The following is a 23,260-nucleotide window of genomic DNA, read 5'->3' on the forward strand; positions in this document are numbered from 1 at the left end:
AGCATCAAGCTCTTAACAAATCAAGTCTCTTTATTTATAATTCAGTTCTCTTTATAATAAACGTCACCAATTTTATATAACTCTACTGAGGCACAACTTATATACATTCATCCATCTTCACTGTACAGTACTTGCCACATAACTACAAATCTACTTTCTGTCTCTCCATATTTGCCTTTTTGGAAATTTCATACACGTGGACTCACACAATACGCAGCCTTTCCTGTACGGCTTCTTTCATAATGTCTTGAAGTGCATCCATGTTGTGGCATCTACCAGCACCTCATTCTTGTTAACGCTCAACAGTATTCCTTCGTGTGGATACTACTTTATTGATCTTTGAGTTGTTTCTACTTTTTGGCCATAATAAACAATGCTGCTAAACATTTGCCATATAGCACACTTCTATTTTTTATAAAGCAGGCTTTATTATCAGGTTGCCACAATACTTAGCTTTACAAGTACTTCAGAAGTAACTATCTTCAAGAACCACTGAGTGAATTTATGATCAACACATACAAAACTATCAACCTCACCAAAGGATTTAAATGAAGTCTTAAGCAGGCGGATACCTATCTTCCTACTTATTTTTAAGAAAATAAATCATCTCAGCAGTAAGCTTTCAGGCATGAGTTAAAAGCAGTACACAAAGTACACAAGAAATCTGTAGTTCAGATTCAGAATGTAAGCATTTTTACAAATTCTACCATACAGATTAGATTTTATTATTACACCAAACAAATCCTTAACCCCAGTAAATTAACTTGGGTTATAGAAACAATCAAATTAAGCCCAGTGCATGTATGAAAGTTAATTGACATAAAAGGCCTTACTATTATTGGTGCTGTTGCCATTGAAAGACCCAGTAGAACTGCTATTGTCTTTCTCCTTATCTTGATTTTCAAAGTCCATATTAAGGGACCTGTGGAAAAATGTATAGGCAAGTTTTAATTTTGCTTAAGAAATGAGGTCAGAAAAGTCTGTTACGAGATAATATTTTAACATGGAAGGCATCAGGGAAGATAGGAAGGTCTCTTTTGAACAACTCTGCAAAACAGTTCTTGTTGGTACATTTTGGAAAAACCATCTACATCCCTTCCAATATGTCAGTTCAAGAGTTCTCCTGACTGAAGATTAAAAGCATTCCACTGTGGCTGATCTTCCAGACACATCTCCGTGCTACAAATAGAAATGTTGGGTCAAAGGGCAAGCACAATTTTGAGACTTTAACATACTACACAACTGCTTCCAACAAAGTTATACCAATTTGCTCTCTGTAGCAGTGTATGAAAGCATCTTCTCTATACCTTGTCACCTTTCATTTAACAACAGCATACACTTGAATTTCTGCTCTATATAGGACTGCTCTAGGCAGTGGAGGGTTGATAAATAGTGCATAAGACAAGTTTTCATGGATTGTACATTCACAGAGGGGGGATGCCAACAATAAACAAGAAAAGTAAGTTAAATGGATATTAACGGTAACAGCTAATGAGAAAATGCAGGAAATGAAAAGACTAGATTTGAAATTTTAAATAGGGTGGGCTGGGGAGTCAACACTGGCACGATTTCCATGTCAAGACATGAAGGAAGTGGTCATTGTCCAGCTGGGGAATGAACAATGCAATCTCTTAAGTTAGCGTTCTTTAACTACTAAACAATTTTGTGTATGTGAGCTCACTCATTTTTTCCTTTTTTGTAAACTATTTAAGTCCTTAGCTCATCTTCAACTACTATGTTACTCTAAGGTGATTGTGCCCTAAAGAACTTCCTGCAATGATGGAAATGTTCTGTATCTGAACTGGGTAGACATTAGCCACATGAGCACTGAATACGTGGGAGAGCAACAGGAACTGAATTCTACATTTAATTTTAAGTAATTTAAATTATTTGGGGGCTAAAACTATAAAATTCTTAGGTGAAACATAAGAATAAATCTTTGTAATCTTGGATTGGGAAGTAGATTCTTACACATGATGCCAAAGATACAAGCAAAAAATTGATAAATTGGACTTCATCAAAATTTAAAACTTGTGCTTCAAAGGACACTATCAAAAAAGTCTCTAACCCAAAGGATGGGAGAAAATATCTGCTCTTATATGTCTGTTAAGGGCCTTGTATTTAGAACATATAAAGAACTCCTACAATTCAATAATAAGAAGACAACCCAATTAAACAATAAACAAAGGATCTGAATAAATACTTCTCCAAAGAAGCTATGCAAATGGCCAATAAGCACATGAAAAGACTTTTCACATCATTAGTCATCAGGGAAATACAAATCAAAGCAAAATGAGATACCACTTCATACCCATGAGGATGGCTATAAGCAGAAAGTCAGATAATAACCAAGTGTCAGCAAAGACATCACTGGTGGGAATGGAAATTGGTGCAGATACTTTGGAAGCCAGTCTGACAATTTTCAATTTCTTTAATAAATATGAGGCTATTCAGGTTATCGATTTCTTCTTAAGTGAGCTTTAGCAGAGTGTGTCTTTCAAAGAATCGGTCCATTTCATTTGTCAGATTTACTGGCATTAAGTTGTTGATAGTAGGCCCTTATTATCTTTGCAATACCTGTAGGTTCTAGTAACATCACTTCTCTCGTTCCTGATACTGGTTTTAGGTTTTCTCTTTTTCCTGATTAGTCTGACTAGGGTTAAAAAAAAATTTTTTTTTTTTAAGTTTATTTATTTTGAGGGAGACAGAAACAGCATGAATAAGGGAGGGGTAGAGAGAGAGAGAGAGAGAGAGAGAGAGAGAGAGAGAGAGAATGCCAAGCAGGCTCCACACCATTAGTGCAGAGCCCAATGCGGGGCTTGAACTCATGAAACTGTGAGGTCATGACCTGAACCAAAACCAAGAGTTAGACGCTTAACCAACTGAGCCACTCAGGTGCCCCATAGCCTGGCTAGAGATTTACCAACTTCTATTGGTCTTTAAAAATTAGCTTTTGGTTTCACTGATTTTTCTCTACCCCTAGAGAAAATGATTCACTTATTTTGGCTTTGATCTTCATTCTTACCTTTTGTCCATTTACTAAATTGGTTTCAATTTGCACTCCCCTCACCCCACCTAGTTTATTAAGTTTAAAGTTTAGATCATTGACACCTTTTTCTTCTAATCCAGGCATTTAGAACTGTAATCCCTCCTCTGAGTACTGCTTTTGCAAAATTCCATAAATTTAGTGTTTTTCACTTTCTTTTCATGCACAATATTTTCCGTTTTTCTACATGACTTCTTTTTTGATGCATGGAAGTGTTATTTTTGTTTTAAAATATCTGGGAATTTTCTAGACATCTTTCTGCTATTGATTTCTAATCTGATTCAACTGTGATCTGTTAGGGAGTGAATGTGTCATTCTCTAACCCCCAAAAGTTCATTTGTTGAAGCCCTAACACCTAGTATGATGGTATTTGGCAACTGGGTCTTTGGGATGTAATTCTGTTGAGGTCATGAGGGTGGGGCCCTCATGACGGAATTAGTATCCTTCTTTGAAGAAATACCAGAGAGCCTGCTGAGTGGGCACACACTGAGGAAACACCATGTGACCACACAGCAAGAAGGGGTCTTTCTGCAAGCCAGGAAGAGTGCTCACCAAAACCCAATCCTGCTGGCACCCTGACCTTGGATTTCCAGCCTCCAGAACTGTAAAAAAAATAATTTTCTGTTGTTTAAGCTACCCAGCCTGTAGTATTTTGTTATGGCAGCCCCCCGCTAATTAACAGAGATCAGAGATCATACTTTGTATGCTTAGTATCCACTTACTGAGACTTACTTTATGTCCCCAGATATGTTCTAAACTGGTAAATGTTCCATGGGCACTTGAGAAGAATGCATATTTTCCGGTTGAAGGGAGTGTTCTATGAATGCCAATCAGGTGAAGTTGGTGGAGAATACTATTCAAGCCACTATATCCTTACTGATTTCCTGACAACTTGTTTTATCGAATACTGAGAGGTACTGAAATCTTCAGCTACACTTGTGGATTTCTTAACATTTATTTTGGGGACAGCACAAGTGGGGGAGGAGCAGACGATCCAAAGTGGGCTCTGCACTGACAGGCTGACAAAACGGCACCCAATGTGGGGGGCTGAATTCACAAACCGCGAGATCACAACCTAAGCCAAAGTCGGACACTCAACCGAGTGAGCCACCCAGGCACCCGTTTTATTTCTCCTTGAAGTTCTATCAATTTTTGCTTCATGTATTTTGAGGATCTTTTATGAGATGCATAAACATTTAGGATTATTACGTCTTGTTGTTTAATTGACCCCTTTATCATTATGAAATAGCCTTGTCTGTAAATATTCCTTGCTCTGAAAGCAGCTTTTGTCTGGTATTAATATAGTTATTCTAGCTTTCTTTTGATGATTATAAGGTATATCCTTCCCCAACCTTTTACTTTAAATCTTTTTCTGGCTTCATATCTGCTTCTTGTAAGCACCATGTAATTGGATCATGCATTTTAATTCAATCTGATAATTGTTGCCTTCTGATTGTAGTGTTTAGGCCAATTTCATTTTACGTGATTATTGTTATGATTAGATTTGAGACTATCATGTTGCTATTTGTATTTTTTGCTGTTCTCCTTTATCTAACTTCTTTTGGATTAATACAGTATTTTTAATGATTCTGTTTTATCGCTTTTGTTGTCTTATTATCTGTACTCGTTCTTTTATTTTAGTGGTTGCTATAACATTTATATTAAACATCTTTAACCAATACAGTGTACCTTCAAGTTATATTATGGTACTTCACGTACAGTATAAAAACCTGACAACAGTTCACATTTGTTACTCAATCTTTGTACTATTACCATGCATTTTACTTTTACATGTTATGCTACAAATTCCACAATATATTGTTAATTTTGTTTATATAGTCAATTATATTCTAAAAAGTTTTAAATAATAAGAAAAAATTATTTTATACTTATCAATGTTGTTACCACTTCTGGTGATCTTTATTCCTTTTGTGTAAATCCAGACTTTCAGCTGGTACAATTTTTAATGTGTTTGAAGTACTTCCTTTCACACTTCTTATAATGGAAAGTGGTTGGTGATAAATGTTTCAGGTTTTGGGTATCCGAAAACAGCTTTATTTTGCCTTAATTTTTGAAAGATACTTTTGCCAACAGAATTTGTCAACACAGAATTTTATGTTGATGGTTTTTCCTTTCTGTACTTTAAAGCTGTTGTTCCACTGTCTTCTCATTTATATTATTCTCAGTGAGAAATCCAGTGTTCACCCTTATTTTTGTTCCTCTCTGTGTAATGTGTTCTTCTTCCCACTCCCACCCCCCCACCCCCCATCCACCTCTGGCTCCTTTGGATTTTCTCTTTTATGACTCTTTTATGACTGGTTTTGAGTGATTTGATTTGAGTGACTGGTTTTGGAGTAGTTTTCTTCATGTTTCCTGTACTATGGGTTTATTAAGCTCCTTAGAGCAGTGGGTTATAGTTTATTTCAAGTTTGGAAAAATTTTGGCCACTAATTCTTCAAGTATTTTTTTTTATGTTTGTTTATTTAACATTTATTTATTTTTGAGACAGAGAGAGACAGAGCATGAATGGGGGAGGGACAGAGAGAGAGGGAGACACAGAATCGGAAGCAGGCTCCAGGCTCCAAGCCATCAGCCCAGAGCCGGACGCGGGGCTGGAACTCACGGACTGCGAGATCGTGACCTGAGCTGAGGTCGGACGCTCAACCGACTGAGCCACCCAGGCACCCCAATGTTTATTTATTTTTGAGAGAGAGAGAGGTAGAGTGTGAGCAGGTGAGGGGGACAGAATATCCGAAGCGGGCTGTGCTGATAGCAGAGAGCCCGATGCGGGGCTAGAACCCACCAACTGTGAGATCATGACCTGAGCCGAAGTCAGATGCTTAGCTGACTTAGTCACTCAGGTGCCCCTTCAAGTATTTTTCTTTCCTTCCCTTTCTTCTCTCTTGTAGAGACCCCAATTACCCATATATTAGCCCACTGGAGGTTCTTCTTTGATGTTCAATGATAGGTCAAAGACACTCTTTCCATTAAAAACAATTTCCCCCTCTTTTCTCTATTTCATTTTGGATATTTTCTGTCACTGTGACTTCAAGTTCATTAATCTTTTCTTCTGTAATGTCTAATTGCTGTTAATCTCATCCAGTGTATTTTTTTCAGGTTTTAAAACTTTTTATTTACACATTAAAAAAACTGTGCATTCTAGTAGTTAAAATAATTTGAACCAAAAAAATAATGCTCTGATGCAACTGCATTTTACAGCCTGTGGGACATCTTGGAAAGCTTGAATTTTACTCTAGATTTCACTGTTGTCCCAGCTAGCTTCTTCCTTCACCAACATGCAAGTTATTTTCCTTTCCTGCCAGCCAGAGAGGCAGATGAGAGGTGTGGCCTTTGTCGTCAGTAGTCCTAGATTCTTTTTTCTTTTTTCTTTTTAACATTTATTTATTATTGAGAGACAGAGAGAGACAGAGCTTGAGCAGGGGAGGAGCAGAGAGAGAGGGAGACAGAATCTGAAGCAGGTTCCAGGCTCTGAGCTGTCAGCACAGAGCCCGACGTGGGGCTCAAACTCACAAACCACAAGATTATGATCTGAGCCGAAGTTGGAGGCTTAACTGACTGAGCCACCCAGGCGCCCCTCTTTTTTTTTTTTTTTTTTAATGTTTACTTATTTTTTGAGACAGAGTGCAAGCAGGGGAGGGGCAGAGAAAGAGGGAGACACAGAATCGGAAGCAGGCTCCAAGCTCTGTGCTTACAGCACAGACACGGGGTTCAAACCTACAGACTGCGAGGTCATGACCCGAGCTGAAGTCAGACACTTAACTGACTGAGCTACCCAGGTGCCCCAGCCATCGATTCTTTGATGTGAAAAGGGGCAGCATTTAAACTTGATCCAAATTCTTTACAATTCACAAAGTTAAAGAGCTAGAAGCAGCAGAATAAGTAGGCAATGCTTGTGGAATGTACAGTGCATATTGTTAGTGCACACTTCACCACATTTTGCCTGCTTGCTTCTTCTGGTTAGCTGTTTCTTTTGAAGGAAGTAGATTTTGCGTTTCTATATTCTTCAGTTTGACTTCTTGAATTTCTCCCTATCAGCCATAGCGGGTTTGTCAGACATGGTTGCAGAGGAAGCAGAGTGAAGTACATGAGCATGCAGAGTCTGGTCTGAGCGGTGGCTGCCACTGAGTGCCCATTCGGTGTATTTTTGGTTTCAGACATCGTTGTTTTCCTCTCCAGAGGCTTGATTTGGGTATTTTAAAACATCTTCCATCTGTATCTATCTAACTTTTTGTACAGATGGAATATAACTTACAGTAACAGGTTTGATGTATTTCTCTGCTAATTCCAACATACATGTGTCAGTTCTGGATTGGTTTTGATTATTTCCATCATTGGTCATGTTCTCCTTTTTCTTTGTTGCCTGGTCATCTTTGTACTCCAGATATTGTGAGTTTTACCCTACCGAATGCCACGTGAGTCATACAGTTTTCCAATCTGGCTGACAGGAGCAGGTACTCTTTTAACCCCTTCACATTATTCCTTCCTTAGCCTTAGGTGATTTCCTCACACGCACGCACTGATTGATACTCTGATGAATGCTCAAGGACTGCACCTGCAGATCTCTGGGACTTTCTCTGTTTGTTGCTCTTGTCTTTCATACTCTGTCCTATTAACTCTGGCTGCCTCAGGCTTTCTAGACTCCCAGCTCTGTCTCCACCAGGCAGGGAATGTTTCTCCTACAAATTGTCTTTAATGTTTTCCCTTTTTCTTAAATTTGATTCTGATTAGTAAAAACTGTACTATTTACTGTACACAACATGATGTTTTGGTGTGTATATACACTATGAAACAATTACCACAATAAAACTCATTAATATACCCACTGCCTCCCATAATTACCTTTTTTTCATGGTCAGAATACCTGAGATCTACTCTCTAAGCAAACTTTAACTATATAAATACATTATTATTAACTATAGTCACCACAATGTACATTAGGTCTCTAGAACTTATTCATCCTATATCTTTCATCAGTCTCTCCTCTTTCCCCCATCTTCCAGCCTCTGGTACTACCACTCAACTCTGTTACTATCAATTCAACTTTTCTGGAGGTGAAGAGGACAGAGAGGACTATCTTAATACAGCTAGAAAAATAGTTTCTCATCTCTCAGGATTTGTCCTTTGTTGTCTGATGAACAGTATCTTAGAAATCATTATTTCAGGTGGGATAGTAAGTCCAGTTCCTGTTACTCCATCTTGGCTGGAAGCAGAAGTGCTTCTAGGTAGTTCTTTTAAATATTCAGGTTCCAAACTGAGCAGATTTTGAAGTGAAGGAGAGGTCCCCTTTTATTCTTATTCATGCTGTTTTTAAGTCCTTGAGGTACTAGAACATTGTTGAGGTACTGGAACCTTGTCTTTTTAGGAAGAATACAGGATGCTGTCTTGGAGAGGTCAGAATTCTTCCTGGAAGGGACTCTTAACCAAACCATGAGGCTCAGGTGGTACTCGAAATGTTCTTCACTTTATAGTTTCCTACGCTTACAACTCAAAATCTGCTAGATACAGGAAATCTGCCTCCTACTGTAATAGTTTGACTTTGCCATTTGGCTTCCTGTTCTATCAACCACTGTCTAAAACTCCCTTATCTGTTACTGGTGCTGAAGAAGCCTCAATTGGTTATGACTTCAGTTAGAATTGGTGACCTGCCTAGAAAAGCCTGTGGAGTATTGACTAGTTAGGTACCTTTCACCCTGGTCCTCTGTAAACTTGGCTAATTAGTTGCTTAGCAAACTGTCCCACTGGAAGGGCAGCCCTAATGGGTGACAAATTCTCCAATAAGACCAAAGGAGACTATATACGTATGTATATAGATGTGATAGACTCCCTAAAATATGGCTAACACTCCTCTTCTGAATACGGTCAGGACTCTGATGTGTTGGCCTTCCTGGGAGTTTTTAATTTAAAAAAAAAAAAAAAAAGGCCCTGTATTTTGGAACATTCATCTTTTCCTATCTAATACTGGGGGCTTCTATTTCTCTGGCAATCAGAGGAAGACACTTTAAGAGAGATTAGCAAGTATATGGGTTGTTCTCACCTCAGTCAGCCCTGGTCATTGCTACAGGACTGGCTCTGGGGACAAACTTTACCCTGTCAATTCTGTTTAGTTCCACAACAAACTGGACATAATGTTTTGCATATATTTCCCCTGCTAAGACACCTGCCCTAGTTTTCAGTATACGGTTTCATTTCTATGGTTTTTAAACTTTAATTCATGTTTCTCATGGAAGTGCTAACGATTTGTGGACAGTTAAACTCTAAGACTGGTGGTGCAAGTCATGAGGGCCTGTGTGGAGCCACGGGGATATGAAGACTGCTTCCTCCTTGTGGGCATGCTTTGGAAAAGACCTGTAATAATTTAAACTGCATTTTTCAGATTCACTTATGAATGGATTGACAACAACATTTACTATGCACAGTCTGGTTCTCAGAATCCTGGAGACAGCATAGTAAATTCACAGAAATTGTTAACCCCCATCTCTACCACTGGGACTGGCTAGCAGGCATAGTTAGCTTCTCCTATGCTTTCTGCTGGCATTATATATTGATGTCTGGACTGGAAAGTTGCCAGTCATCTCTGATTTGACCCTAGGCACAGCTGGTACAGAGCCTCTGTCTTAAGACTGGGTAAATGAAACAGGGTGCTGAGAGTACTGCCAGATAGGCTTAGGGGTAGTATCTAAGTCTAGTTCAATTTTTACTAACTGAGGACTATTTAAGACTCTATCCTGGCTTTTTTTTTTTTTTTTTAAGTGTTTATTTATTTATTTTTGAGAAAGATCGAGAGGGTAAGCACAAGTCGGGGAGAGGCAGAGAGAGAGAGGGAGACACAGAATCCGAAGCAGGCTCCAGGCTCCAGCTGTCAGCACAGAGTCAAGTGCAGGGCTCAAACCCACAAACTGCAAGAACATGACTTGAGCTGCAGTTGGATACTTAACTGACTGAGCCACCTAGGTGCCCCTATCCTGGCTGTTTTAAGACAAGGATTCCTCTTCTTTTCAAACACTGGTAGGCTGTGGTTACCTTAAAACCAGTTTTAACTGTTCCATTTTCGTAGAACCTAATTTAAGAACTGTTGCAAAGGACGTGAAAGCTTTAGACAGACTAATGAGGTACTGGGGTGGTGGTGTGGTGGGGTGCAGAGTCAGCAAGCATGTCATATAATCTGAAGCTTACTCTGAATTTCTTATTGCCTCAAATAAACTTAGCTAAAATCAAGCACTGCCTGATCCTTAGAGGCAGACCGTGGGTGACTACTACACAAAACAGAATGAAGTTGGTTAGATGAAGTGGTGGGGCCCCACACATTTGCTCAAACAGGAGGTTCATGTATTGTAGCTTTACAAAACAAGATCAATGAACCTGGGTTTAACAGATTCCAAGCCACTGTGACTGAAGTCCAATAAGAGTTACCCATACCGTATAGCTAACAACCAACTTAAGCAGTTTAAGTAAAGTCTTTGCTGAAGACTCTGCCTCCTGAGCTATCCAGGGACCATTCTGAATTATGGGCCTTTATCCTGCCTTACTTGGTAATCTCTATTAACTCTACAGACATGAAACTGCTTGGCTGGATCTAGAACAGTTTATTCCATCTTCATAAAAGACTACCCTTCACTCTTCTCCCCTCTCTCCCTACCATCCCAATTTTACTGTTATTACTACACAATAACATACATTAATTCATCATGATGTTATTACTAGATATTCCAGCCAAACTGTATCTGGGCTATTCATTTAACCTAAGTCTGGGTTACTGAAACCAATGTTTAAATACTCACTGAAAGACTAGAGCTATTGCTATTTCATCACAGACAACCATCTACCATCACAGAAAAAGCCATCTAAATTATAGCATATTATTTGCTATTGTTAGTTGCCTTGTCATCAACTACGACTGAACAGGAAATAGTTATGGGTCAAGCTTTAGGAGGCAGACAAATTTCCAGTTATTGATGCTTGCAAAGAAGCTACACCAAGAATCTACTACTAAGAATCCAGGTAGAAGAGATGGTCTTTTGCCTAGGAAACTGAAAACTTCCTGAAGGTTAAAATAATGATAATAGTTCACCTTTACTGAGCTTATACTGTCAGGCTAATTATGTAACTGCTTTATAGGCAAGATTTCTTTTGTTTCACAGAATAACTATAATTAGTAATGTTGACTGTATTTGGAGACAGAGCATTTAAAGAGGTAATTAAATTAAAATGGGGGTAGATAGGGTGGGTGCTAATCCAATATAATTGGTGTCTTTATAAGAGGAGGACATTAGGTGAGAGAGATCGACCAGACACATGCACACACAGAAGGCCAGGGGAAGAGCACCATCTACATATGAAGACAGTAATCTATAAGCTGTTTCAGAATGAAACCAACCCTGCCGACACCTTGATCTTGGACTTTTGGCCTCCAGGAATACATTTCTGTTTTTTAAGTCACCCAGTCCGTGTTACTTTGTTATGGCAGTTGTAGCAAACTAATACAAAGATGCTCTATTACTATCCCTACATGGTTAAGGAAACCAAGGTTCTCACTGTACACCTTGCCTTGGCTATATATTATCTTCCCTTCTAAAACAAATGAACATCTATTTTTTTGGGGTGGGGGGAGAATATATATGATTACCAAAAAGCCTCAAATGATAGAAAAAGGTACAAAATAATGGATTCCCATAATTTCTAGAAATAATCTCTAGAAATAAATGCACTTGGTATAAAATTGCCTTTTTTAAAAATGAGGATTAATATTATTTCACAAATTAAGCTTTCATTCAATAGTACGTCAAGAGCATCCTTTTACATCAATACATACTGCTTTTTCTCATTAAAAAAAAAAATAACTACACAGTATTTCTCCTTGAGTTAATGTGATCCAATATCATTTTTGGATGAACTGCATATATCCTGCCTTGTTACAGAGAAATATTAAGACAAGCAACCTTTTATAAGCAGATGATATGGTTTTATCTTGAATTGGGTGGGGTTCAACTGACAACTGAGCCTGCCAGTTAATTAGGTCAGAAGAACAACAGGGGCGCCTGGGTGGCTCAGCCAGTTGAGCATCCGACTTCGGCTCAGGTCATGATCTCATGGTTTGTGAGTTCGAGCCCCACGTCAGGCTCTGTGCTGACAGCTCAGAGCCTGGAGCCTGCTTCAGATTCTGTGTCTCCCTGTCTCTCTGTTCCTCCCCTGCTCACACTCTCTCTCTCTCAAAGATAAAGATAAAAAAAAGAAAGAAAGAAAGAAAGAAAGAAAGAAAGAAAGAAAGAAAGAAAGAAAGAAAGAAAAAGAAAGAAAGAAAGAAAGAAAGAAAGAAAGAAAGAAAGAAAGAAAGAAAGAAAGAAAGAAAGAAAGAAAGAAAAGAACGAACAACCACCGATCAAGGTTCTTCCAATTTAAATTAGTGTATAAGTATAAATCCTAAGTGTGCCTTTTTGGGGTCACTTTGATGTACAACACAATATATCACAGACACTACATCAGGAAGTGGTTTAATATTCCCTGAGAGCTTTAAAAGATTTTATTTTGGCTAAGGTGGAGATCTGGTCATCGTATTTGCTCTAAATTTTTTGGACTAAAGCTAACTCAGCTATAAGGAACAGAACTTTAGGAAATCAACTACTCATGTCTTTATGTACTGGACTGGATTATACAGGATTTTCTGAGCAAAGTCCTAGGCCTGTGGGAACTTCCCACTGCTTGCCCAGCATAAGGGGAAAGATGGGCTTGTCGTTAGGCCTTTTTAGGTTCCTTGGTTCTGATGAAGATACAAATGTGCTGTGAGCACTGTTACAACAAAGAGGTCTATATTCAGCTGGCAACAGACTACATGTCTAGACTGCTGCCAACACTTATCAAGAGATCAATACTCAGGAGTAATCAGTTGATGAACTAACAACCCATTCATTTCTCTAGATATTCTAAAACATAATATTAGACGAGCGTAAGCTAGCAATCTGGACCACCACTTTCTGCTGCTGGCTGTGTGTTTTTTTTTTTTTTTTTAATGTTTATTCATTTCTGAGACAGAGACAGAGCACGAGTGGGAGAAGGGCAGAGAGAGAGGGAGACACAGAATCAGAAGCAGGCTCCAGGTTCTGAGCTGTCAGCACAGAGCCCGATGTGGGGCTTGAACTCATAAACCAGGAGATCATGACCTGAGCTGGTCAGTCGCTCAACCGACTGAGCCACCCAGGCGCCCCTGTGTGCTTCTAATTTTGGCAAAATTACTGTTGCTGAAATGTATTTTCATGAAATGCCACTAGCTTATATTGAAGGGCACTATAATTCATTCAACAAACATTTGAGTGCTTACTGTGAAATGCTACAAAACTCAAAGCTGCATCCTCTTTTTGAGGACCTTCGGGATAAAGGTCTGTCTGATCTTAAGACCAAGAACAGATGCAACTCACCTGAACTGGGTTCTTTTTATCCAAAGGCACTGTGAAGTTTTTTTTTTTTCTTCTGAAAGTTGGCTGCTAGAAAGCTTACTGTGGTATTTGTGGACAACCAGTAGTAAAGGTGTTGGCCAATATGGTTTGCATTTTTAGAATTATTTCTGGCTGTTTCCACCCATACTTTTTCTTTTCTTTGGCCCCATTTTAATTGACCTTATCTCATCACAACTTGGAAAACAGCGAATGGTCTGAAATCCTTTTGAACAGGGCAGAGCAAAAACAGACAATCGCAGGAAGCAAAACGGAGCCGAGAATGTATTTACTGAGTTACATTTGTTCATTCATTTGAATTCTGATAACAGAGTACACTGTGAATACTGGAGAAGAAAATTGGAACTTTTTATCTTAATATTTTACTTTAAGAATACCACGTTTTTTGATCATCCTAATAGTAGAAGCAGGTGCAATGAAGGAGAGAATGCACTTGGTCAGGGTAAACACTATATGGTTGAACTGGATTTAAGCTAAGTGTGTGTTCCTAAAAAACTCAGTGGTTTTTAGAAATGGAAAAATATACCGCATCCTACCCTACATTTTATGATATTTTTTAAGAGTTGATGAAATTGTTAAATATATCAAGGAACTTGCCCATATACATTACAATGTACACATAACTGTTTCCTACATTACCTGATAAGTCAGATTTCTGTATATGACGTTTTCTTAAAGTAGGACAGGCTCTGAGAAGGCAACGAGCAGCTCAGAAGGTAAAACATCACACACCATTGTGTGATAAACACACATTCTGACACTGTCAAGCATGGTGGGACTTGTTTTTGTTAACCTGGTCTGATTTTACAATTATACAAGTTTAGTTTGAAGGGCAACACAATCATAGAAAGTACATTTCTTATTATCTCTGTAGTCTCATTAACCTGATGACATTGTCTTCCTAGACCAGGTTAGTGTATAAGCAAATAAACTGTTTTGTCATTAAAGAGAGCACAGGTATGGGGCGCCTGGGTGGTTTGGTCAGTTAAGCATCTGACTTCGGCTCAGGTCATGATCTCACAGTCTGTGAGTTCAAGCCCCTGTGCTGACAGCTCAGAGCCTGGAGTCTGCTTCAAGTTCTATTTCTCCCTCGCTCACGCTCTGTCTCTCTCTCTCTCAAAAATAAACATTAAAAAAAAAAAATTTTAAAGGAAGCACAGGTACTTTTTTTTTTTTTTTTTTTAACATTTATTTGTTTTTGAGAGACAGAGACAGGCAGAGCATGAGCAGGGGAGGGGAAGAGAGAGAGAGACACAGAATCTGAAGCAGGCTCCAGGCTTTGAGCTATTAGCACAGAGCCCGACGCGGGGCTCAAACTCACGAACTTCAAGACCATGCCCTGAGCTGAAGTCGGACGCTCAACTGAATGAGCCACTCGGGCGCCCCAAGGTCTTTAAAAGGTAGTAGTTACCCTGCAGTTATAGAAGTTTCATTATTCCTTCATATAGCCAACTTTAGAGATTATAGATAAATACATAATTATTTAGGGAGAGAGGAAATAAAGTATATCTCCCTTTTGATTTTTTAAGGTCTATCTCAAACCTGTTATTTTTCTATGATTCCTGACGGGACAGAAGTCAAGTGTCTTACCAGTAATGAGCTGCAGTTAGAAGTTCGTATTCTCTCTCTGTCTCTCTCCTTCTGTTAATGCTCTTCTATAGTTTGTCAAACTCTTCAGGGACATACTGATTAGATGAGTAATTATGCTATTTTTTTTCTGAGTAGCTGGAAAGACTAAGGAGAGACAGGTGTCAGTTGAAGTAATTTAGGAAATCCAGCAGAGCTCAGCCACGGGATGGCAAACATAAGGATTCCTAAACTGAGGATTTATTTTGGCTTTTAGAATCTGGTGTTTTGCGGTATAGTTTTCCTCTCTGTACTTAAAAATGTGAAAGCCTGATGGGAAGTAACCAGTACAACTGACAAATCTTTTATCCTAAATTTTATGATATTCACCATGTCTTCACAGCTTTTAATAAATAAAATGTGGGGACACCTGGGTGGCTCACTTGGTTGAGCACCCAACTCTTGATTTTGGCTCAGGTCATGATCCCGGGGTTGTGGGATTGAGCCCTGTGTCCATCTCTGCTTAAGATTCTCTCCCTCTCTCCCTCTGCCCTCCTCCTCTGCTCACACACATTCTCTAAAATACAATTTAAAAAATAATAAAATGTAATTTAACTGAGCAAATAACATATTTTTATGGTCTCAGGGGAGATATGAAAATATTTGGTTGAGTAGCTGGGGGCAATACAGACACAGTTCTATTCAAATTCAAGAAACATTTTTTGTGCTTGTCTATGGAGGGTAGCATAAAAGTGAATCATGGAAGCTAAGAGAGGAGAAAATTTCAAGAGTAGGTGGTGGCATACCATCAAGGACAGCTCAAAAATGAAGCCTGGAGGGGAATTTTTTTTTTTTTTTTTTTTTTTTTTTTTTTAGCAAAAGGGAAAAACTCTGAGACATCTGGAGAGTTTCAAATAGACCTGTAAAGGGTAAATAACATATTAATGAATGGACCCTGAAAATGCTATCAGCAATTAAGAACTAATGACTTAGAAAGTCAAGAAAGTTTCCAGAAAGTGTGTTGTGCAGGCCACTTGAATAGGCTTGGGTCCTGGGCCCCCAGGTGAAGCCCAGTGAAGCAATCTTCTCCAGGTGATTTTGATGCACAATAAAGCCTGAAGACCACTGCTAAAGAAGAAAAAAAAATTCACCAAAAAGGGATTTATAAGAAAGCTTCTCATTCCTTCGGGCTTTACTACGAGATCAATGTATTCGGTTCAGAAATGAAATTTTGTTATTGTTCTCAATGGCCAAAAGCAGTAAAGTACTTAAATCCCAGCTCCATCACTTACTACATTACTACTTAACATTTTTGGGACCAGTTTCCTCATTTGTAAAATGGGAATATCAATATCTATCTTGTGGCACCTGCGTGGCTCAGTCGGTTAAGATCCAACTCTTGATTTCAGCTCAGGTCATGATCTCGGGGTTTGTGAGTTCGAGCCCCATGTAGGGCTCTGTGCTGATGCCATGGAGCCTGTTTGGGGTTCTTTCTCTTTCTGCCTCTCTCCCTCTCAGGTGTCTGCTCTCTCTCAAAAATAAATAAACATTAAAAAGAAAAAACCAATATCTATCTTGTTGAATTAACATGAGGATTAAACAAGACTTTATGTAACACATTTAGCCCTGTACCTGTCACATAAATGCTTAGTAAAATATTAGCTATTTTCTTCATCTTCATCAGATTTCTTTAATATAGTCAATGTCAAAGTAAAAATTTATTAACAGCCAACAGAAACCACACATCTCTACCCAACCTGCTCACGCAAGCAAGAGACATCAACTCGCAATAATTAAAAAGCATCTAAGCTGTAGAAAACCCAAATGGTGGAAGTCAGACAGCAAGTGGGCTATGAAGCATCATGCAGAACCCACAGGGTACCCAACTGGCTACGCCTCAATGGAGAAGTCTCTGTAAATATTTTCATCAAGGAATCTATGTTGAAATAAGTCACAGGCCAGTTCTTCAACCAGCTATCCTGCGTTTATGTGAAAGCAAAAATCAAGGAAATTACTTTGCTACTGATTTTACCTCATATTTCAATTCTCACTTCTATTGTCACAAAGAGATGTGTTTGAGAAGAGGCAGAAACACCCTTACGTGACCCTAGGTCAATGAGTAAAAAGAATCTATCAGGTTGAACTACATGAAACTGCTAACATTTGACAAGTTTTGATCTACCAGAGCAATAATTACAGTATTGCTTGTTTATTAAATACTTAGAAACAAAGAGATGTGAAATTTTATTGTAAAAATACGTTTGGTTAAGCACTACTAAAATATACTTACAACTTCCTCTGGAAGCTTAAAGAGAGATAGCATTACAATCAGAGTATAGTTAATATGACACTATTATTGTTATAAGTTATAGTAATACTTGTAATTAATCAACTAACAATCTTCCAGATGGGGTCTGCAGAGGTTAAGTTTAATTTACCCCAAATTAAACAGTTTGGGAAGAGCCACACTAGAACGAACATCAGTCTCTTGACAAATTGTATCTGCTTTGTAGACCAAGTTTCCATGAAAAATCAGCTTCTTTTACAGAGCTTTCCATCTCAGAAACTGCATCATCGTTGGATCCAGTTGTTTAGGCCATACACCTTGGAGGCTTCCTTGCCTCCTCTCACACACATACTATCCATTCTATCAGCAATCATGTCCTAAACCCACTGACATTTCACTCTACCACTATTAACCTAGTTAAAGCCACCATCATTTCTTGGGGCTCGTGGGTGGCTCAGTCAGTTAAGCATCTGACTTCAGCTCAGTTCATGATCTCATGGTTTGTGAGTTTGAGCCCTGCATCGGGCTCTGTGCTGACCGCTCAGAGCTTAGAGCCTGCTTCAAATTCTGTGTCTCTCTTTCTCTCTGTCCCTCCCCCACTTGTTCTCCCTCTCTCTCTCTCAAAAACATTAAAAAACCCAAACAAACAAAACATTAAAGCCATCATCATTTCTTGTCTGTACTAGGGCACTGCTTCCTTTATGTCACTTTCTCCCCTTACCCAACAAGCTATTTCTCATAGAGAATCCAGAACAATCTTTCTAAAACACAAACCAGATTATGGCACTTCCTGCTCCCAACCCTCTGTTGAAGGCTGATTTTTAATTGCACATGGAACATTCTTCAGGACAGATCATATGCTAGGCCATAAAACAAGTCTCAATAAATTTAAACAGACTGAAATCATAAAAAGTATCTCTCTGACCACAATGGAATTGAATTAGGCTCTTAAAATTCCTTTCAAAGAGAGAATTTTGAGATATCCCCCAATAGTAGGAAAGTAACCAACATCCTTATAAAGAACCCCTGGGTCAAAGAAAAAATCACCAGGGAAATTACAAAGTATCTTTAATTGAATGATATGAAAATACAACATAATAAAATGTATGGGATGCAGTTAAAGCAATGCTTAGAGGGAAATTTGCAGCTTTAATTGCCTAACTTAAGAAGAAAGGTTTCAAATCACTAACTTCAGCTTTCACCTTAAGGAACTAGGAAAAGGAGCACAAACTAAACCCAAAGCAAGCAGAAGGAAGAAAATAATAAAAATTAGAGTAGAAATCAATGAAATTAGAAAATAGAAAAAAAAAAAAAAGAAAAATTAATGAAACCAAAAGTTGTTTCTTTGAAAAGATCAAAATTGAGAGCCTTCAGCTAGACTGACCAAGGGGGGGAAAAAAAACCAAGATACAAGTGACTACAATAAAAAAATGAAAGAGGGAACATTACTACCGACCAATAAAAATTAATCATACATGAGCAATGTGAACAAGCTAATGCCAATAAATGAGATCATTTAGAAAAGATGCACAAAACCTAGAAAGACACAAATTACCAAAACTGATTCAAGAAGAAACAGAAAATCCAAGTAGACGTATAAGAAGAAATAAAATTAGTAATTAAAAATCTTCCCACACACAACCATAAGAGAGCTGGAATGGTTATACTAACATCAGACAGTTTAAGACTTTTAAGACAAAAATTATTGCTAAAGAGTGATATTTTATCTCACTCTATCAGGAAAATATAAAAATTGTAAACATACAGAAAGTGAAAAGACAAACCCACAGGCCAAGAGAAACTCTTTGCAAGCATTTATCTGATAAAGGACTTGTACCCACAATATATAAAGAATTCTCAAATCAGTAATAAGAAGACAATGTAATTTTAAAATGGGCAAAAGATTTGAATAGACACTTCGCTACAGAGGACACACATATGGTAAATAAGCATGAAAGGATGTTCAACATCATGAGCCACTAAGGAAATGCAAATCAAAACCACAGCGAAATATACTTCATAGCCACCAAAACAGAATACAGTATCTATAATCAAAACAGATAATAACAGAAATTGGAGCCTTCATACATTGCTGGTAGGAATGTAAAATGATGCAGCTCCTCTGAAAAACAGTGGCAGTTTCTCCAAATGTTAAAAAAAAAAAATAGAATTGCCATATGACCCAGCAATTCCAGTCATAGGTATCTACTCAAGAGAAATGATGACGTATGTCCCCACACAAACTTGTACATGAATATTCATAGCAGCCCAATGTGGAAACATAAATGTCCATCAATTGATGCGTGGATTAGCAAAAGAGAGTATTATCGGGCAATAAAAAGGAATGAAGTACTGACACATGCTACAACGTGAATAAACTTTAAAACATTATGCTAAGTGAAAGAAGCCAGTCACAAAAGGTCACGTACTGCAAGATTCTACTTAAATTGAAATTTCCAGGATAGGCATATCTATATAAAAGACAGAAAACAGATTAGTAGTTGGCTAGAGCAAGAGAGAGAGCAAAGGGTAATGACTACTAATGGGTACAAGGTTTCCTTTGGTATAATAAAATTGCTCTAAAATTGGTGATAATTGCACAACTTTGTAGACATACTAAAACCACTGAATTGTACACTTTACATAGAAGAATTTTACACTATATATATATCTCAATAAAGCTGTTTAAAAAAACCCCACACCTTACCAATACTTAAAAAAGGGGGCGGGGGATGGGGAAGGAATAAACTAGTGAGCCAAGCAGGAAAAAAACAAAACCAAAAAAATTTTCCCACAAAGAAATGCCTAGCTTTAGACAGTTAAACTCTATCAAATACTTGAAGAAACAATACAGTTCTACACAATCTTTTCAAGGAATAGAAGAAGAAACACTTTCCAACTCATTCAATGAGGCCAATATTTTCCAAGTACCAAAGTTATAAGAAGACATAATAAGTACAGACCAATATCCCTCATGAATACAGACACAAATCATATATATAGATATATATCATTGTATATATGATATATGACACATATATCATATATATAATAAAAATATATGACCAGGGGCGCCTGGGTGGCTTAGTTGGTTAAGCCTCTGACTCCTGATTTGATTTTGACTCAGGTCATGATCTCACAGTCGTGAGAATGAGCCTCACATCAGGCTCAGTGCAGAGTGTGGAGCCTGCTTGGAATTCATTCTCTCCCTCTCCATCTGACCCTCCCCTGCTGGCCTGCGTGTGTGCCGTGGCATGTACATGTGCTCTCTCTCTCTCTCGCTCTCAAAAAAAAAAAAAAAAAAAAAAAAGCCATGTGTGTCTTCCAGCTACCTTGGTCCTCATGCTCTTGTGACAAGAATGATATACTAATTCATTCTGTATCTTCTTTAAATATATATACATACATCATATATATGTACATACACACATACACGATATATATATATACATACATATATATGATATATATATGACAAAATCCATTCATGATAAAAACTTTCCACAAACTAGAAACAGGAGGAAATTTCCTCAACCTGATAAAAAGCATTGATGAAAACCTACAGCAAACACTATACTTAATCGTGAACAATTAAATGCTCTCCCCTTAAGATCAGGAACAAGGTAAAGAAGGATGTGTGCTCTTGTCACTTTCTATTCAACACTGTACGGGAGGTTCTATCCTATACAAGAAGGGGGAAAAAAGGAGGAGGAGGAAAAATTAAAGGCATTCAGATATGAAAAGAAGCAAAACCGTCTTTATTTGCAGACCATCTTATCCTGTGTGTAGAAAACCCTAAGGAGTCTGTACACAAAAAAACTACTAGCAGCAACAAATGAGTTCATCAAAGCTACAGGATACCACATCAATATACAAAAAGTCAACTGCACTTCTACATGCTTAGCAATGAAAAATCCAAAAATGAATCCAAGAAGAAAGGAGTACTTAGGAACACTGGAAATATTCAGGAACATCAAAAGAATGAAATACTTAACAAAAGAAGTACAAGCATTGTACACTGAAAATTACAGAGCATTACTAAGTAAAACTAAAGATCTAAATAAATGGAGAGACATTTCAGGTCCTGAACTAGAAGATTCACTATTATGAAGACAGCCATTCTTCTTGGATTGATCTGTAGATCCACAATACCTGCAAACCTCCAGCAGAATGTTTTTTTGGTAGAAATTGACCAGTTAAATATAAATTTTTATGGAAATCCAAAAGACCTAGAGTATTTGGAATTTTGAAAAAGAACTAAGTTGTAAGACTTACACTACTGGAGTTCAACACTTACTATAAAAGCTACAGCAATCAAGACCTGTGGTACTGGCCTAAGAAAAGACCTCTAGACCAAAGCACAGAAATGGGAATCCAGCGATGAATCCTTCCATTTATGGTCAACTGTGTTTTCACAGTGGTGCCAAGGCAATTCGATGAGGTGAAGGACAGCCTTTTCAACAAATGGTGCTGGCACAACTGGACAGCCATGTTCATAAGATGAATTTAGATTTATTTGTACTTCATGCCACACAGAAAAATTAACTCACATGAATTATGGACTTAAATGTAAGCAGTAAAACTAGAAAACTTCTTAAAGAAAATACGAGAAACTCTTTGTGTCCGTGGATTAGGAAAAGACTTTTTTGCTACAATACCAAAAAACATGATCCATCAAACAAAAAACTGGTAGGGTTCACTTTATCAGAATCAAAGATGTTCACACTTTGATTTTTTAAATGTTTATTTTTGAGAGAGACAGCGCAAGTGAGGGAGAGGTAGAAAGAGAGGGAGACACCGAACCTGAAGCAGGTTCCAGGCTCTGAGTTATCAGCACTCACAGAGCCTGATGCGGGGCTCAAACCCATGAGCCATGAGATCGTGACCTGAGCCGAAGTCAGATGCTTAACCAACTGGGCCACCCAGGTGCCCCAAGACATTCATACTTTGAATTTTTTTTTTTTCAACATTTATTTATTTTTGGGACAGAGAGAGACAGAGCATGAATGGGGGAGGTGCAGAGAGAGAGGGAGACACAGAATCGGAAACAGGCTCCAGGCTCTGAGCCATCAGCCCAGAGCCTGACGCGGGGCTCGAACTCACGGACCGCAAGATCGTGACCTGGCTGAAGTCGGACGCCCAACCGACTGCGCCACCCAGGCGCCCCTAGACATTCATACTTTGAAAGACAGTATGAAGAAAATGAAAAGGCAAACCAGAGACCGGGAGGAAACATTTGCAAATCCTACGACTGACAGAGAACTTGTATCCAGAATATTTAAAGAATGTTACAATTCAGTATAACAAAAATAACCCAATTTAAAAATGGCCAAAGATCTGAATAGACATTTCACCAAAGAAGAAAAGTACGTGGCCAATAAGCACAAGAAAAGATGCCCAACATCTTTTCAACATTTTAATTGGAATTATTGGGGAAATGCAATCAAAGCCACAATGAGGTATTTCACACCCAAGTATTAAAACAGTCATAATAAAAGTAAAATAATGGACAGCTCCAGGTCATGATCTCACTGTTGGTGTGTTCGTGCCCTGCGCTGGGCTCTGTGCTAACAATTCAGAGCCTGGAGTCTGCTTCGGATTCTGTGTGTCTCTCTCTCTCAAAAAAAAATCAACATAAAAAAATAATAAAAAATAAAAGTACAATAATGGGTATTAAAAAACCCTCAAATCTGCTACTGAACTGTATACTTCAAAATGGTTAAGACAGTAAATTGTTATGTATATTTTATCACAATGAAAAAAATTTTTAAGCCTTTACCAATACTTAAAAAAAAAGTAGTGAACAAAGTAGGAAAAAAACAGAAAATCTTTTCCCACAAAGAAAAGCCCAACTTTAGATGGCTTTACTGGTGAGTTCTATCAAATACACAAAGA

General features: G+C 38.1%; 1 protein-coding gene and 1 pseudogene across 2 annotated transcripts in view; both read right to left on the reverse strand.

Annotated features, from left to right (window-relative positions):
- SPPL3 (signal peptide peptidase like 3) overlaps nucleotides 1-23,260 on the reverse strand; it is a 140,737-nt gene that overhangs the window by 25,206 nt on the left and 92,271 nt on the right. The window contains exons 2-3 of one of the 2 annotated variants that reach the window (XM_045458204.1): nucleotides 15,103-15,246; nucleotides 834-922 (exon numbers count right to left, since the gene is read on the reverse strand). In XM_045458204.1, the coding sequence (XP_045314160.1) occupies nucleotides 834-912 (79 nt within the window). In that variant the 5' untranslated portion in view covers nucleotides 913-922; nucleotides 15,103-15,246. The remainder of the gene's footprint in view (nucleotides 1-833; nucleotides 923-15,102; nucleotides 15,247-23,260) is intronic. The other variant, XM_045458203.1, reaches the window with a different exon arrangement.
- On the reverse strand, nucleotides 6,773-10,664 carry LOC123588017 (annotated as a pseudogene).

The sequence above is a fragment of the Leopardus geoffroyi genome, chromosome D3, assembly GCF_018350155.1.
Source record: "Leopardus geoffroyi isolate Oge1 chromosome D3, O.geoffroyi_Oge1_pat1.0, whole genome shotgun sequence".
NCBI lineage: Eukaryota > Metazoa > Chordata > Mammalia > Carnivora > Felidae > Leopardus > Leopardus geoffroyi.